Here is an 18095-nt window from a genome sequence, read left to right as displayed (position 1 = left end):
ACACTGTTACTTTATCTCTGACTCTCAGATTTTGGAGCCAGGCCTGGCATGGGGCCAAAGAGAAGAGGCAAATAAACTCCAACACTTCCGGTTCCCATGCGAACGCCCTCTGTTTTGTTTATTGTGCTGGAATGCCTAGGAGAGAGGAGCATGCGCACTGGTGCTGCCTTTCTTTGTGGCGCTTTGTAGGTCGCTTGGGAACCCGAAGTGTTGCTTCCCTTTGCCTTTGTGCCCAAGAAAGAGAGGAGGACTTTGCACGGTTTGCCTTGAGTTTTTGTTGTTGTTTTGGCGTGGAAGGGGGCTCATTAAGGCCCAATTAATTAATGCACTGGGATGAATGCAGACGGAACAGGGACCCCCTTGTGCATTAATCTCAGTGCATTCAGTAATTTTTGCAAATAATAATATCTATTTATCTATCTCGGGCGGGAAAGCCTTGGAAGAGCGGAGCATGCGCACTGGTTTTCTCTAGGCCTTTCTGCAGGTCGCTTGGGAACCCGAAGTGTTGCCTTTGGACCCAAGAAGGAGAAGAAGGACGTTGCAAGGTTTGCGTTGAGTTTTTGTTGTTGTTTTGGCTTTTGAAGTTGGGAAGGGGGCTAATTACTGCTCAGTTAATTAATGCACGGGGATTAATGCACACAGGCATTAATTAATATTTTCCTTAATTAATCCCAGAAGCCTCAATTAATTTAAGCAACAATAAAAAAGGGAGGATGCAATGCAATGCAATGCAATGCAATGATGAATTATTATAACATAATAATATAATAGGTTAGCTAATAATAAATACTATATTGTGATTGTAATAATAGAAATAACAATAATAATACATTATTGTACTACCTGCCTGCAATATTACATTATTGCAATGCATAATAATACTATAGTGCTATAATTGTACATAATAATGTGCAATATCATATAATATATATAATAATGATATAGAGTGATAATAATAGCTTATTGTACTACCTCACTGCAATATTACATTATTGCAATGCATAATAATACTATAGTGCTATAATAGTACATAATAATGTGCAATATCATATAATATATATAATAATGATATATAGTAATAATAATACCCTATTGTACTACCTCACTGCAATATTACATTATTGCAATGCATAATAATACTATAGTGCTATAATAGTGCATAATAATGTGCAATATTATATAATATATATTATAATTATATAGCATGATAATACCCTATTGTACTACCTCCCAGCAATATTACATTATTGTTATGCATAATAATACTACAGTGCTAATAATAGTACATAATAACGTGCAATATTATATATATATATAATGATATATAGTGATAATAATAGCTTCTTGTATTACTTCCCTGCAATATTACATTATTGCAATGCATAATGATACTATAATTCCATAATAGTACATCATAATGTACAGTATTATAATATATATATATATATATATATAGTGATAATACTACCTTATTGTGCTACCTCACTGCAATATTACATTATTGCAATGCATAATAATTCTACAGTGCTATAATAGTACGTAATAATGTGCAATATTATATAATATAAATAATGATGATATATAGTGATAATAATACATTATTGTACTGAACAATACTACTTCCCAGCAATATTACATTACTGTAATGCATAATAATGCTTCAATAGTACATAATAATGTGTAATATTATATGTATAACATATACCAAAAACATAAATATAAAATACCGTAATGCAATATTGTAATGATGTAACACAATATTATTCAGATGCAACACCATTAATATACATTCAAAATAAACAATAGTGTGGGTTGCTGTGAGTTTCTCCAGCCTGTCTGGCCATGTTCCAGAAGCATTCTCTCCTGACCTTTCGCCCACATCTATGGCAGGCATCCTCAGAGGTTGTGAGGTGATATATATATATATATATATATAGAGAGAGAGAGAGAGAGAGAGAGAGAGAGAGAGAGAGAGAGTGTGTGTGTCTCGCTTATCCAACGTAAATGGGGCCGGCAGAATGTAGGATAAGCAAATATGTTGGATAATAAGTAGAGATTAAGGAAAAGCCTATTGAACATCAAATTAGGTTATGATTTTACAAATTAACCACCAAAACATCATGCCATGCAACAAATTTGACAGAAAAAGTAGTTCAATACGCAGTAATGCTATGTAGTAATTACTGTATTTACGAATTTAGCACCAAAATATCACATTGTATTGAAAACATTGACTACAAAAATGCGTTGGATAATCCAGAACGTTGGATAAGCGAGTGTTGGATAAGTGAGACTCTACTGTATATATATGTGTGTGTGTGGAATAATTGCCAGGGTGGGAGAAAGAACTCATTTCTGTTGGAGGCAAGTGTGAATGTTGCAATTGGCCAACTTGATTAACATTTATATATATATATATATATATATATATATATATATATATATATATATATAAAATTTATATACTGTAATTTTATATTGTATTTAATTGTTTTTTAACTGATTTTATGTACTGTTGATTGATTTTGTATAGGCATCTAATTGTGCCAGTGGAGGTCAGGGTGCATGCTGGGTGGGTTATTTCAAGCTCCATCAATCATCTGTTCCAGCACCCTGATGAATTGGTTGCAATCGTCTGCCTCACCAATTCCTCTGTTCAATGTCAGACTCAAACACATCTGTAATCTAAAGTCCAAACATTTATTTCAATATCTACATTTTTACAAAGCACAGCAAAAGCCATCTCTCTGAGCTGGCATTCTTCTATAGCCTCTTGCCTCGGCAAGCACAGCTCAACTCACAGAGATAAGAAAGCACATTCCTCAGTCCGAAGGAAGGTCCGACCTCCAAAGCCGGAAACCATGCCTGATAGGTCATAGCAATCACGACAGGCTGTCAGTCAAAACTAGCCTGCTGTTAACTGTTTCATTACTGAAACACACACGCTTGCCTAACAGCAGAAAACACTTGATTTACATTTCATACACATACAACCATAATCCCACAGTAAGCCGCCCTGAGTCCCTTCGGGTGAGAAGGGCGGGGATATAAATATTGGAAATAATAAATAAATAAACAAACATTGAATGGCTTTGCAGCTTCAAATCATGGCTGCTTCCTGCCCGGGGGAATGCTTTGTTGGGAAATCTAAAACCAGGACAGTAAATCAAGAGCAATCATGGAATCATAGAATAGTAGAGTTGGAAGAGACCTTATAGGCCATCCAGTCCAACCCCCTGCCAAGAAGCAGGAAATTGCATTCATAGCACCCCCGACATTCAGAAGATAGGGGAATTCCAGACAAGAAACAATCAGGGCCAGCTAACACCTCCCAACCAGGCCAGAGCAAAGGCACCTAGTCCTCTCCTTCCCGTTTAGGAGACTCAGTATTTCCCAAGGAGTCACATTGTTTGATTGTGTTTTGCCCAAGTAGAACAATGGTGGAGCTTCAGTTCAATGGGAACGGATGAATGATAGAGAGATAGACCTCCAGACCAACCTTCCCTCCACGAGCTGCTCAGGTCTTGCAAAGCAAACAAATGGGTGTCTCCATGGGGCATTAATGTTGGGGAAACCCCACATTTCCTTCTTTCCAGGTACCTGTGGCTTCTGGTTGAAGAAGAATGGACTTGTCCACTGAGGCCGTGCAGGGAGAAAGGGACCCGGAGACCTCTCCAGGTCAGGACTTTCTCACTCGTCTCTTTTTCGCATCCTTGTATCTCCAGAGGCCTGCAGGATCCCAACAGATATTTACATGAAAATCAAATTGTATTTATTGTTGTATTTATTTATTATTTATTTATTTACAGCATTTATATTCCGCCCTTCTTTCTCACCCCGAAGGGGACTCAGGGCGGATCGCATTACACATATAGGCAAACATTCAATGCCTTTTAACATAGAACAAAGACAAGACAAACATAGGCTCTGAGCGGGGCTCGTAATCATGACCTCCTGGTCAGAGTGATTCATTGCAGTTAATTGCAACTGGCTTGCTCTCCCGCCTGCGCCACAGCCCCGGGCTATTTAACTTTGTAGCCGTGACACAAATCTTTCATGGGGTCTGAGGATAATGGGATAGATACATCAGCTTTGGAATCAGCACATGGCTTTCGGGGGGGGGGGGGGGGTTGGTTGGTTTATATTTATTTATTCATTTATTTACAGTATTTATATTTATTTATTTATTTACTACATTTATATGGCGCTCTTCTCACCCCGAAGGGGACTCAGAGCGGCTTACAATTCAAATGTACATACAATATATTATTAGCATAGTACAATATAAGCAATTACATTACTATATTGTACTATATAATTTTATGGTAATATTATTAGTAATGCTACATTTAATAAATAATATATAATTAATATTATATTTTATTATTAATTAGTATAATATTGTATTGCATTATGATATTATTATCAATATTATAAGTACATACAATGTATTATATATTTATAAATTATTGTATATTATATATATATATATGTATATAAAATTAGCACCATATTCCGCCCTTCTCACCCCGAAGGGGACTCAGAGCGGCTTACAATTCAAATGTACATACAATATATTATTAGCATAGCACAATATAAGCAATTACATTACTATATTGTACTATATAATTTTATGGTAATATTATTAGTAATACTACATTTAATAAATAATATATAATTAATATTATATTTTATTATTAATTAGTATAATATTGTATTGCATTATGATATTATTATCAATATTATAAGTACATACAATGTATTATATATTTATAAATTATTGTATATTATATATATATATGTATATAAAATTAGCACCATATTCCGCCCTTCTCACCCCGAAGGGGACTCAGGGCGGATCACATTACACATATAAGGCAAACATTCAACATAGAACAAAGACAAGACAAACACAGGCTCCGAGCTGGCCTCGAACTCATGACCTCTTGGTCAGAGTGATTCGTCTCAACTGGCTGCTCACCAGCTTGCGCCACAGCCCGGGCCTTATATAGCAGCATGTATTCAGCCTTCCATGTCAGCGCAACATTTATACACGGTATATTATTGTGGTTGTTGCTATGTTCATGTACAGTAGAGTTGCGGTTAACCGATTTCCGGTTATTACTATCCAACGTGCCAGGCCGGCCCTTTGGAGAAGCCTGGTGCGTGTTCTAGGCAGCAACGTGCACGGGGCTCCACTAAAGCGAGTGCTTGCAGTATGGACAAGGCTCATCCCTATGGCAAGCACTTGGCCCTTTGGAGGCGCCCCATGCGGTAGTCCACGCTCTGGTTACATAGATTACTGTATCACGCTTATTTGAGGTTGCCTTTGAAAACTGTTCAGACGCTCCAAATGATCCAATGGGCGGCAACCAGGTTGCCCACCAGAGCGGTGTATAGGGAGCATGCAACTCCCCTGTTACATCCAAAGCGGCCACCAGTCAATGGCTGCCAATGTCGTCTCTCAATCCACACTCACCATCAGCTCTTCTTCCCTCATCCTTCCTTCAGATCATGACCAGAAGAGGGGTCCTTCTCACGGGCCACATGGGATGTTCTTGAGATCTTCTCGGCGGAGAGCAAAGGATGGAAGAAGCCCGGAGAGGCGACCGAGGAGGGACAGGACCCTCCTGGATCAGGACGAAGGCGCCTCTCCCATTCCAAACCAGAAGGTAAGGACCAGGACTGGATGCACCATTTGTGGGAAGCCCTTGGGCTCCGGATCCAGCCTTGAGCCAGAGAAAGGGGAAGAACTAACTCCATCAGTGTCACCTGCAGAAAGAGGGTTTAGTCTGGTGGAGGGCTGCATAGGTATAGATATATGAGGGTTGAGTCAAAAGTAATGCCTCCACCTTCGTAACTCCTCAATGGATGTCAGTCCTGGTCTGTGTGTCAGGACCCAGGCTGCAGAGCACCAATAACCATGCGCAGAGGCCAGAATCTATCTAATATCTTTATTAAAGGAATATATAAAGTCAGTAAAAACAAGTGAAGAATATAGTTCAGAAGTAGACCTTCCAGAAAAGGTCAAATATAGTCCAAGGAAACAATGTCCAATATGAGATATTAAGGTCCAAAGTTGTAATCCATTAACTGAAACACACACTTTGTCAAGCAAAGTGAGGGGAAATGACAAGGTCCTTTAGTCCATGGAACTTGACAAACAAGGCTGGAAGCAAACTAGATTCTTGGCAAACAAGGCTTGGTTCAAGACAACAAAAGCAAGGAACAAGAATAGGGTCCGTGGCGAATTCCGTGGCGAGGTCCGGGGAGCAAGGCAAGGCTGGGACGAGAACAAGGTCCTGGAAACATGGAACTGGAGTTGCATAGTCTACACACGAAATCACTCCCGAAGCTGACGAATTGACTCCGCAAGGATTTCTTTGCGGCCAAACACCTATATAGGATCTTGTTTTCCCGCCAAGGAACACTTTCCCTGGGGAACAAGAAACGGAACCCATACTGTGTCCAGATGCATGACTCCTTAAAGTTTCCCAAGGGAAACAGACTTAATCAGCTAATTGTCTGGCAGCTATCCTGGCGCTCCTGCGAGTCGCCTCCCGAGCGCCTCTATCTTGATTATAATAATCCCGGCGAGAAAATGGGGGAGATTTCTGCTCAAGGCTTGTTTGGCTGACTTCTGGTGGGCAAACATCTTGCAGGTGCAAGGGCTCCACTTCTGGCTGAAACGGTGGGAAATCCAAGTTTTCCTCTTCATCTGCCTCAATAGTATCAGGAACGGGACTACATGGCCCATGAGTCATCACACTGTGGCAGGTCCTAGCTTGTTTGGTAGACTCTCCTCTACAGTTCCCTTTGGTGGGAAGCCTTAGCATTGAACGGTTGTGTTGTTAAAGTGTGAAGTATGGAACCCCACACAGATAGTTGGTCAATGGGACTTAAGCAACATGCAGCCATTGAATTCTTGACAGCAAAAGGTGCCACCCCAAAGGAGATTCCTCAGAGAACGCAAGCTGTTTATGATGGGCGTCGTTGGGTGAGTAAGTTTAAAGATGTTGAGGTGGGAACATCTGTTGTCAAGAATTCAATGACTGCATGTTCATCTCTGAGGGATACGACGATCATCCTTTTGCTTGTGAAACTGGGCGGTTGCTGTCACAGGATGTCCAACTCTTCGTTTGTCACACAAGTCAGATGTTCCCACCTCAACATCTTTAAACTTACTTGCCCAACGATGCACACTACTCACTAGGCATGTCCGATCGATGGAAAAAATGTTTCAATTCTCGTTTCTAAAGTAGGGGGTGCCGGCGCTTCGATATAGAAAGTATTTCCGAATTTTTTACCCCAAAATTTCGGATATTTCCGAAAATTCGTAATAATTCTAAATGTTTCTAAAATGGCGGACGCACATGCGCAATCGCCAAGAAAAAAAAAGGAAACCAGGGGGGACTTTTACAGGGCTCTCCCGCCCTCATTTCTTGAGCTATCCTCATCAAATTTGGTACAGAGGGAGATCACATTCAACACTCTTTGCTCAACAAATTGCAGAACGTTTCCAGTCTCCTATGATTTTTGGCGAATTTTCATAACTTTTTATAATACACTATTTTTCAATATTTGAAGAAACCTGTTGCTGGTTTGAAAGTCTTATTTCCTGTTAAATTGGGTTCTTATCACTGTGAAAGTCCCTCTTCTACTTGTGTAGACTTTGGATTAGAAACGCAGCACACGCCAAGCAATGCCTTGGCAGGAGTGTCACTGTCCTTTGGAAACTATAAATTTCCTTTGAACTTTTGATCAATGGTGCCCCTGGCTGACCTTGTGATTGCAAAAATGAAACTCTAGCCGAGGACTTTAGATTAGAAACGCAGCACACGCCAAGCAATGCCTTGACAGAATTGGCAATGTCCTTTGGAAACTATAAATTGCCTTGGACCCTCTATTGAACCAATGGCTGACCTTGTGATTGCAAAAATAAAACTCAGCCTGAGGGCTTTGGATTGGAAACAGAGCGCAAGGAAAGCAATGCCTTGGCAGGAATGCCCATGTCCTTTGGAAACTATAAATTGCCTTGGACCCTCTATTGAATCAATGGCTGACCTTGCTGTCTTTTCAAGCAAGGACTCTTTGCAAGATCCCACAAGCCCCAAGCCAATGCATTATTACCCAAAAAGTTTACACATTCTCACTCCCAAGAGACGGACGAACCAGCAACAAAAGCCCAAATCCTTACCAGACTCAAACCCCTCTGTCTCTACAGCCAGAACTTCACCCTCTCTCCCTCAATGCAGGCGGCTTGTTTGTTTTCCGCTTGCTATGCGCAGCGCACCACCCTCTCCGCTCGGAAACCCACCCCAGAATGGCTCGCCAGGGCTACGCAGGGGGCTTTTATGGCGATCTTCCACGTGGACACAGAGGACCCTAGCCCCCACCTTTGCGTCCATCGTGGAAGCGTCTGATTGGCCCGGGAGCGGCAGCCATTTTAGGCTGCGCTAGGCTCCCATTCAAGGAAGCTTGCAGAAACAAAAAAATTTTTTAAATATTTTTAAATATATTTTTAAAATTGGGGGGGGGGGGAATTTAACGAAATATTAAGACACATTTAGAGAATGGGCCAACAATGGTTCAAATTACATTGCTGGTTGCGCCCAGGGACGTCTCGGAACTCGATTCAAAAAGTGAGAACAATCCGAAATAATTCCGATATAAGAAACAAAACGATTTTTTGGACAACCCTACTACTCACATCAACACAATCACCATAAACAGCTTGCGTTCTCTGGTGAATCTCCTTTAGGGCGACACCTTCTGCTGTCACGAATTCAATGACTGCACATTGCTTAAGTCGCATGGACCAACCGCCTGCGAAGGGTTCCATACTTTGCAGTTTAACAACACAACCGTTCAATGCTAAGGCTTCCCCGTCTGCGCAGGGTCCCATACTTTGCACTTTAACAACACAACCGTTCAATTCTAATGCTTCCCACCAAATGGAACTGTAGAGGACAGTACTGAACAAGCCAGGACCTGCCGCAGACCAGGACTGCCACCTGTTGAGTTACGAAGGTTGAGGCATTACTTTTCATTCAACCCTCGTAGATAAGATATACAATACTAGAATAAGTGTCCAACGATTGCTCAGGTAGACATTTTCTAATGGGATCTGAGCAACTGTAAAGCAAACTGTGATTATTCCTAGTAAATAGAATCAGGAAATGCATACCTGGGAATCGCCTAGTTGTTAGTAAACGTTTGTTGTGTTGATCCACACTCTCGGCCTCAGAGAAAGGTGCAGACAATCTCCTTTGAGAGAAATGTTTTAATTGCTGCCCTTTAGCAATTCAGACTTGTCTGGCCTTGAGTTTTGCCGTCAGCTCCCCTTTTAACATCCATCTTGATATGTACATAGATTGTTTCCTTGGCTGGTGAAGAAGTGCAGGTCTTCAGGGCTGTGGTTTTTTGCTTCCATGGAGGAACCACCACAGCGGCACCAGATAATGCCTTTTCTTGGGAGTCACACTCTCTCAGCTTCAAAGCAAGGTTCATGCACACCCCATTCCACATACCCCTTCCTCATGATATTTATTTATTTTATTATTTACAGTATTTATATTCCGCCCTTCTTTCTCACCCCAAAGGGGACTCAGGGTGGATCACAATGTACATATACATGGCAAGCATTCGATGCCATTATTAGACATACAACACATACAGATAGACAAACAGATAGTAGAGGTGATTCAATATTTTTCCAACTTCCGGCTTCAGGAGGTTATGCTCGGTTCTGGCCACAGGGGGAGCTGTCGCTTCATCCACTGTGACGCCGAGTCCTTTTGGTTGTAGTATTTCCTTCTCCCTGTTCAACAGTTTCATGGGCATAAATTAAATTGAATTAACCTCCCCGCATTAAGCGGTCCGTAATTTCTCTACTCACAGCAGAGCTGTTTTCAAACTGCTTAGGTCAGGGCTCCCCAAACTTTTTAAACAGGGGGTCAGTTCATGGTCCCTCAGACTGTTGGAGGGATGGATTAAATTTTTAAAAAAACTATGAACAAATTCCTATGCACACTACGTATATCTTATTTTAAAGTAGAAACAAAACAAAATGGAAACAAATACAGTCTCAGTGTTAATAATAATCATAATAATAATCATAAAAATAATAAAGAGGGTTGGAACACTCCTTCCACATTCCAGTGTCTATCACATGTCTTCCTTCTGCGTAGACAAAAGTGGAAGTCTCATTCTTTTGCCTTTCTAGCAGTAAATCAATGCTCTATGCAATTAACTCCTACAGTGCTGGATTGCTAACCAAAGGAAACATTCACTATGAGTGAACATTTCACACACTACAAAAACCATTACTCTGACAAAGATGCATGTTTTCCCCTCCTTCTCCTTCACACTGCATGTGCCTTCTCTGATGGAGGAGGAGGGAGCCGCCGCTCCGGGGGCCAAATAAATGGCTTCGGGGTGTCTTTATGTGGCCCGTGGGCCGTAGTTTGGGAACCCCTGGCTTAGGTGGACAGTAAGCTGGGCTGTTAAACAGTTGGAGCTCAATCCGACTGCGGGCTTCGATCTCATGACCTTCCGGTCAGCAGTAATATATTGCTGTTTCCTATTAACCAGCTGCGCCACAGCCCGGCCCTTTATATTGCTTTCTTAAGCATATTAATTGCTTTCTTCCTAAAGGGGCGTATGTCCGAACTGTGGACTTCAGGGCTGTGTTTTTCTGGCCACCTGGTGCAACTTTTAAAGAAAATGTCATTTTGTCTTCCAGCAGCTTATCCTTTCTATCTGAACACTGCCCTCTTGTGTTTTGTACATTTTTCAATCAGGAAATTCATACTGTGAAGAAACCAGAATGTGGACAGACCACCATTGAGAGTCTACGAACCCACTCTGGGAAGAAACCCTATAAGTGCCTGGTGTGTGAGAAGAGCTTCAGTCATAGAGCACGTCTGTATATACATCAAAGAATTCACACTGGAGAGAAACCATATAAATGTATAGAGTGTGGAAAGAGCTTCACTGAGAGTGGAAGTCTACGCTCACATCAAAAGATGCACACAGGGGAGAAACCCTATAAATGCCTGGAGTGTGGGAAGAGCTTCACTCAGAGCTCAAATCTACATACTCATCAAAGAATTCACACTGGGGAGAAACCTTATAAATGCCTGGAGTGTGGGAAGAGCTTCGCTCAGAGCTCAAATTTACATACACATCGAAGAGTTCACACTGGGGAGAAACCTTATAAATGCCTGGAGTGTGGGAAGAGCTTTAATCATAGCACGACTCTACATTTACATCAAAGAATCCACAATGGGGTGAAACCTTTTAAATGCTTGGAGTGTGGGAAAAGCTTCACTGAGAGTGCGAAGCGACGTATACATCAAAGAACTCACAAAGGGGAAAAACCCTACAAATGCCAGGAGTGTGGAAAGAGCTTCACTTTCAGTTCAAGTCTACGTTTACATCAGAGGACACACACAGGGGAAAAACCCTTTCAGTGCCTGGAGTGTGGGAAGAGCTTCACTCAAAGCGGACATCTACTTGCACATCACAGAATTCACACTGGGGAGAAACCCTATAAATGCTTGGAGTGTGGTAAGAGTTTTTCTCACAGCGGACATCTGCATTCTCATAAAAATATCCACACGGAGACGAAACCCTTTAAATGCCTTGAGTGTAGGAAGAGCTTCACTCACAGTGTAAGTTTTCGTTTACATCAAAGGATTCACACAGGAGAGAAACCCTATAAATGCCTGGTGTGTGGGAAGAGATTCGCCCAGAATGCTTATCTGCGGCGTCATCAAAGGATTCACACAGGGGAGAAACCCTATGAATGCCTGGAGTGTGGGAAAAGCTTCACTTTTCGTTCAGCTCTGCGTTCGCATCAAAAGACACACAAAGGGGAGAAATGCTATAAATGCCAGGAGTGTGGAAAGAGCTTCACTTTCAGTTCAAGTCTACGTTCACATCAGAGGACGCACACAGGGGAAAAACCATATCAGTGCCTGGAGTGTGGGAAGAGCTTCACTCAAAGGGGATATCTACTTGCACATCGCAGAATTCACACTGGGGAGAAACCCTATAAATGCTTGGAGTGTGGTAAGAGCTTTGCTCATAGTGGACCTCTACGTAGACATCAAGCAACTCACACAGGGGAGAAACCCTATAAATGCCTGGAGTGTGGGAAAAGCTTTACACGTGGAACTGGTCTGACCACCCATTTGACAATCCACACTGGGGAAAAACACTTTACGTGTCTGCAGTGTGGGAAGAGGTTCCGTACTATTTCTATCCTCAAAGGGCACCAGAAGGTTCACACCAGAGAGAACGCGATGTGTGCCTCGAATGCGGAAGATGCTTCGCTTATAGCTCAACCCTAACTATACACTGGAGGATCTACATGGGGGAAAAACCTGTTAGGGGATGATGGGTAGCAGAGTGGATTCCAAAAATCATCATTCTGGTCTCACCGCCCCCTTCTTCCGCAGGCTGACTTCTCTTGCGGAGAAACAGCACCGGCCAACAGAATTCCAGCAGCCGGAGGTTCAGTTGTAAATCCAACTGTTGTTAAACTTTTTTTACATATTTACAGTTACATTTCCCGGCTTCGGAGCATAGCATTCATTGTCCATCTGCAGCGAAAGCTCAAGCCGAACACAACAGAGATTAGATAACAACATTCCTCAGTCCGGAGGAAGTTCCAACCCTCAAAGGCAGGAAATCAATCCTGATAGGTCATAGTAATCACAACAGGCTGTCAGTCAAAACTAGCCTGCTGTTAACTATTTCATTACTGAAAATACACATTCTTGCTCATCAGCAGTAAACACTTGATTTACATTTCATACAAATACAACCATACTCCAACAAAACCGTACCAATACTAGGATTGCAGGAAGACCTTCCATCAGAGAACACACCTTGTCAAGCACTGGAGAGTTCATGCAGGGAAGAAGCCCTAGTAGTCTGCCAAATGTGGAAAAAACCTTTACTCAGACAAGCCACCTTATTATCCACCGAAGAATCCACGCAGGAGATAGACCTTACGACTGCATAGTATGCATGAAGGCTTTGACATGAGGATGGCCCTTGATGACCACTAAAGAAGCCACACGGGAAAGAAGTCCTACATGTATCTGAAAACCTATACCAGGGAGAAGATGTATTCTTTCTTCAAGTGTTGAAAGAGCTTAAGATGTGAGTCACAACTCACTTCTCATCAGAGGAGCCATTCTTGAGAGAAATCGTATTGAGGCTCTGAGTGTGGACAGAGTTTCGGTCATAGTAGGTAAAACCATAGACATGTTCAAGTGCATACGACACTGCATGTGTCCAACTCAAGGCCTCTGACCCATCATGTCACTATATTTGGCTCTCCAGATGCTGGACTACAACTCCTGTGTTTCTCATTATTAGACCGCATGACTAAAGCTGATGGAAATTGAAATACAGTCGCATCTGAAAGGCTGCAATTTGTCCTGTCTGGACAGTGGGTTTTCAATCTGAACATGACATTTGATGCTAAAATGTTCTTTAACCTATCCACTGACGGTGTGAGAGTTTAATTGAGACACATTCACCTTTCTGTCTCAATTTCTTTCAGTTGGCGATCTAGCGATCTGCTTAGTCGCACAAAGATAAATCCACATTACCCTGTTTCCCTGAAAATAAGACATCCCCGAAAAATAAGACCTAGTAGAAGTTTTGCTGAATTGCTAAATATAAGGTCTCCCCCGAAAGTAAGACCTAGCAAAGTTTTTGTTTAGAAGCATGCCCAGCGCCTGCCAAACAGAACACCAGAGCTTGCAGGATTGATACATGTACATACTATAGAGTGTTGTACATGGAAATAATGGTAGTAACAAGAAATTCTTGATAGGATTCACAGTTTGTCTGGTTATACTGGTTTGTGATGACAACTACTGTACAGTATATAATAAATGTTCATTTTTTTTTTGTTCAACAATAAATGTGAATTTTTCTTCATGGAAAAATAAGACATCCCCTGAAAATAAGACCTAGCACATCTTTGGAAGCAAAAATTAATATAAGACACTGCCTTATTTTGGGGAAACACGGTATGCTGTCAGCTGAACCCAGCGGTTTTTATCTTTATTGAGTTAATTACATCTATATACACAACACAGCCGGAGAAGACCATCTACATGTCCAGCTCCTCGAGGACTCTTCCACAGACTAAGTCCAACGACAAATCCTGGACCCTCAAATTCTGGAAAGCAGGTATCAGATAGTCCCACTCATCAGATAGGCTCGCTAACATCACAAAGCACTTCTGTTTCCCTGAAAATAAGACAGTGTCTTATATTAATTTTTGCTCCCAAAGATGTGCTAGGTCTTATTTTCAGGGGATGTCTTATTTTTCCATGAAGAAGAATTCACGTTTATTGTCGAACAACAAAATGAACATTTATTATCTACTGTAAAGTAGTTGTCATCACAAACCAGCATAACCAGATATACTGTGAATCCTATCAAGAATTTCTTGTTACTACCATTATTTCCATGTACAATAATCTATGGTATGTACATTTACCGATCCTGCATGCTCTGGCGTTCTGTTTGGCGGGCATGCTTCCAAATAAAAACTTTGCTAGGTCTTACTTTCAGGGGAGGCCTTATATTTAGCAATTCAGCAAATCCTCTACTAGGTCTTATTTTATGGGGATGTCTTATTTTAGGGGAAACAGGGTATGTAGTAATTACTGTATTTACGAATTTAGCACCAAAATATCACAATGTATTGAAAACATTGACTACAAAAATGCGTTGGATAATCCAGAACATTGGATAAGCGAGTGTTGGATATGTGAGACTCTACTGTATTTGAATAAATGTACATTGTTGTACCATCTATGTATACACATAATAAAAGTCAAAGCTAGTACTCAATAAAAATAAGACATCCCCTGAGCCATAGTGTATCTTCTTGAGGAAAAATAAATATAAGACAGTGTCTTATTTTTGTAGTAATACTTAACCAATTCCTAAAACCTACAATAAACAAACGCTCCCGCATTATCATAAGTAGTACATTTAAAAATCCTAGTTGCTTGTACAGTAGAGTCTCACTTATCCAACGTTCTGGATTATCCAACGCATTTTTGTAGTCAATGTTTTTAATATATTGTGATATTTTGGTGCTAAATTCATAAATACAGTAATTACTACATAGCATTACTGCGTATTGAACTACTTTTTCTGCCAAATTTGTTGTCTAACATGATGTTTTGGTGCTTAATATGTAAAGTCATAACCTAATTTGATGTTTGATAGGCGTTTCCTTAATCCCTCCTTATTATCCAACATATTCGCTTATCCAACATTCTGCCGGCCTGTTTATGTTGGATAAGTGAGACTCTACTGTATAGTTAAGTCGTCTTCTTCTGGAACATCGTCATAACTCTCCAAACCCGGAATTCCATCCTGAATTTCTTGCGACTCCCATTTCCTTTCGAACCGTTGACCCCAATCTTTCATATCGAGCAGTATTGCTCTAGAAATCCTGCTACAGCTTATTTTATGGGTATGTCTTATTTTCGGGAGAACTAGGTAAAAAGTACAAGTGTGATTTTATAGTATTCTAAAGGGAATCCAATAAAGAGAGATAGAAATCAGCTTATAGTGAGCGAGAGGTCGTAGACCAGTATTGATTTATTAATATTCTTTTTTTGTAGTCAGCTTTGTGTATTTACGATTTGTTATCTGCGGTAGGCCTTTAGTAGTCATTCCCGGAAGATGAAAAATTGGTGATTTGGTTTTCTATTAGTAGACTTTATTGAGGAAGAGACTTGGTAACAAGATTGACATACAGGGTGAAAGAGACGAGCAAGACGAAAGCACACCCAGAGAATGGAAGATAAAGAACGATGGTAACAGTTTATGAAGATCTGCTAATCCGTTAATTAACTAGGCTGACCAAGGAAAAATATTTGTCAAATTATGAGCAGTTGGAACTTTTTAAGTTACTAGTTCAGATAAGATTAAAGAGAGATAGAAAATGGGTTATAGTGAGCGAGATGTCAATAAAGATAAGAGCCGCTGGTTTCAGCTGACAGCCAGGAAGTAGAGGTAAATTGAGACAGAAGGTGAATGAGTCTCAATTTAACCATTTCATGACAGTTTACTAGTCTTGGTTTATTAGTATTTTGTTAGTAATTGTTTTTACCACACTGTTACTATTTCATTCTTTTTTAAAAAAAACTTTTGTATTTCTTTTTTTTTTTAAATTTGTCTAGTGTGGATTGTTAGCCGCCTTGAGTCCCCATGGGGAGAAAGGTGGGGTATAAATAAAGATAATAATAAAAATATTCTCTTTTTTGTCTTTTTTGTATCATTTTTGTATGAAAGAATGTCATAACTGGTTCTTTTAAAATTATCCAAAGCAAATCATCCCAGTTTTAGGAATGCTAAAATAAGAGCTCAGAAGAGACCAGATCTGTTTCCATCCCTATTTAGGTAACATTAGGTTGTGGTGGCACAGTGGGTTAAACCCTTTTGCCACTGAATCTGCTGACCTGAAGGTTAGCCGTTTATTTATTTTATTTATTTATTTGCAGTATTTATATTCCGCCCTTCTCACCCCGAAGGGGATTTGGACAGATCACAATGGACATATTCATGGCAAACATCCAATGCCATTAGACATACGACATATATAGACAGACACAGAGGCAATTTAATGTTCCAGCTTCCGGCTTCATGAGAATATGCTGGATTTCAGCCACAGGGGAGATGTCGCTTCACCATCCACTTGTGCCACTGAGTCCTTGATGGAATACTTCCTCATTCTTCTGCATGCTGCTGGAAAGGTTTTATGGTGCCGTAAATTAGTTAAATTAGCCTCCCTGCATAAAGCGGTACCTAAATTTCCTACTCGACAGATGCAACTGTCTCCCGGGCTGCATAGGTCAACATCAATGGTAGGAAGCTCGCTCCGACTTGGGCTGGCTTCGAACTCATGACCTCTCGGTCAGTAGTGATTTATTGCAGCTGGCTACTAACCAGCTGTGCCACAGCCCGGTCAGTTTGAATCCGCGAGATAGGGATGAGCTCCCGTCTGTCAGCCCTGGCTCCTTGCCAACCTAGCAATTCAAAAACATGCAAATGTGAGTAGATCAATAGGTACCGCTCCGGCGGGGAGGTAACGGCGCTCCATGCAGTCATGCCTATGGCCACATGACCTTGGAGGTGTCTACGGACAACGCCGGCTCTTCGGCTTAGAAATGGAGATGAGCACCAACCCCCAGAGTCGGTCACGACTGGACTTAATGTCAGGGGAAACCTTTACCTTTTTATTGTGTGGTGGTCACAGTTTGGGTGGTGTTTAGTTTTGTGGCCAAATTTGGTGTGATTTGGCCCAGTGGTTTTGTTGTTAACTCGGTCCTACAAACGAACAGTACATTTATATATATATATATACTAGCTGTGCCCGGCCACGCGTTGCTGTGGCAAAGTGGTGGTGGTATTGGTTAAAAATTGTTGTGTAGTTTTTATTTGACGTTATTTGCATTTTTTTAAATTAATTTTATTGTAAGTTATCTTCTTATTTATTATATTTTATTATTTTCTTGTATTATTTTTAGTTATGTTCTGTTATTATAGTATTTTATTGTCTTAATTTTTAGTGTTTTAAATTATTTTTTAGTGTTTTTTATTATTTTTTATTGGGTTGCTAGGAGACCAAGTTGGAGGAGCTTAGCCTTCTAACTGGCAGCCATTGGATAAAAGCAATTATTCCTCTCTCTCTAATTAGGACTTTATTTTTCTTTTCTTTTTGTTGTATCAACCTTGAGGCGTGGATGATGGGTTGTGTTGTCAAATTTCGAGGTTGGGGGGCCTGTAGTTTTGTTGTTTTGTGGGTCGCCGTGATGCCATCACTCTTTTATATATATAGATAGGTAATACTCTTAACAGTACATAATACTGTGTAACATTTTATAATATTCAGAATAATAATAAGGTAAAGGGTAAAGGTTTTCCCCTGATGTTAAGCCCAGTCGTGACCGACTCTGGGGGTTGGTGCTCATCTCCATTTCTAAGCCGAAGAGCCGGCGTTGTCCGCAGACACCTCCAAGGTCATGTGGCCTGTTACATTCCCA

The 18095-nt window shown here is 40.7% G+C and overlaps 1 protein-coding gene across 1 annotated transcript; it reads left to right on the top strand.

The window, feature by feature from the left end:
- Nucleotides 1-236: 236 nt before the first annotated feature.
- LOC100567426 (zinc finger protein 883) lies at nucleotides 237-16304 on the top strand. Its single transcript, XM_016998314.2, has 4 exons — nucleotides 237-545; nucleotides 3597-3678; nucleotides 5512-5672; nucleotides 10803-16304. Exons 2-4 carry the CDS (start codon nucleotides 3624-3626, stop codon nucleotides 12354-12356), a joined length of 1770 nt encoding a protein of 589 aa, XP_016853803.2. The 5' UTR covers nucleotides 237-545; nucleotides 3597-3623; the 3' UTR covers nucleotides 12357-16304.
- The last annotated feature ends 1791 nt before the right edge of the window (nucleotides 16305-18095 follow it).

This window comes from Anolis carolinensis, chromosome 2, assembly GCF_035594765.1.
Source record: "Anolis carolinensis isolate JA03-04 chromosome 2, rAnoCar3.1.pri, whole genome shotgun sequence".
Taxonomy (NCBI): Eukaryota; Metazoa; Chordata; class Lepidosauria; order Squamata; family Dactyloidae; genus Anolis; species Anolis carolinensis.
The sequence above is the reverse complement of the archived record's forward strand: the minus strand, read 5'-3'. Positions and strand labels throughout refer to the sequence as shown.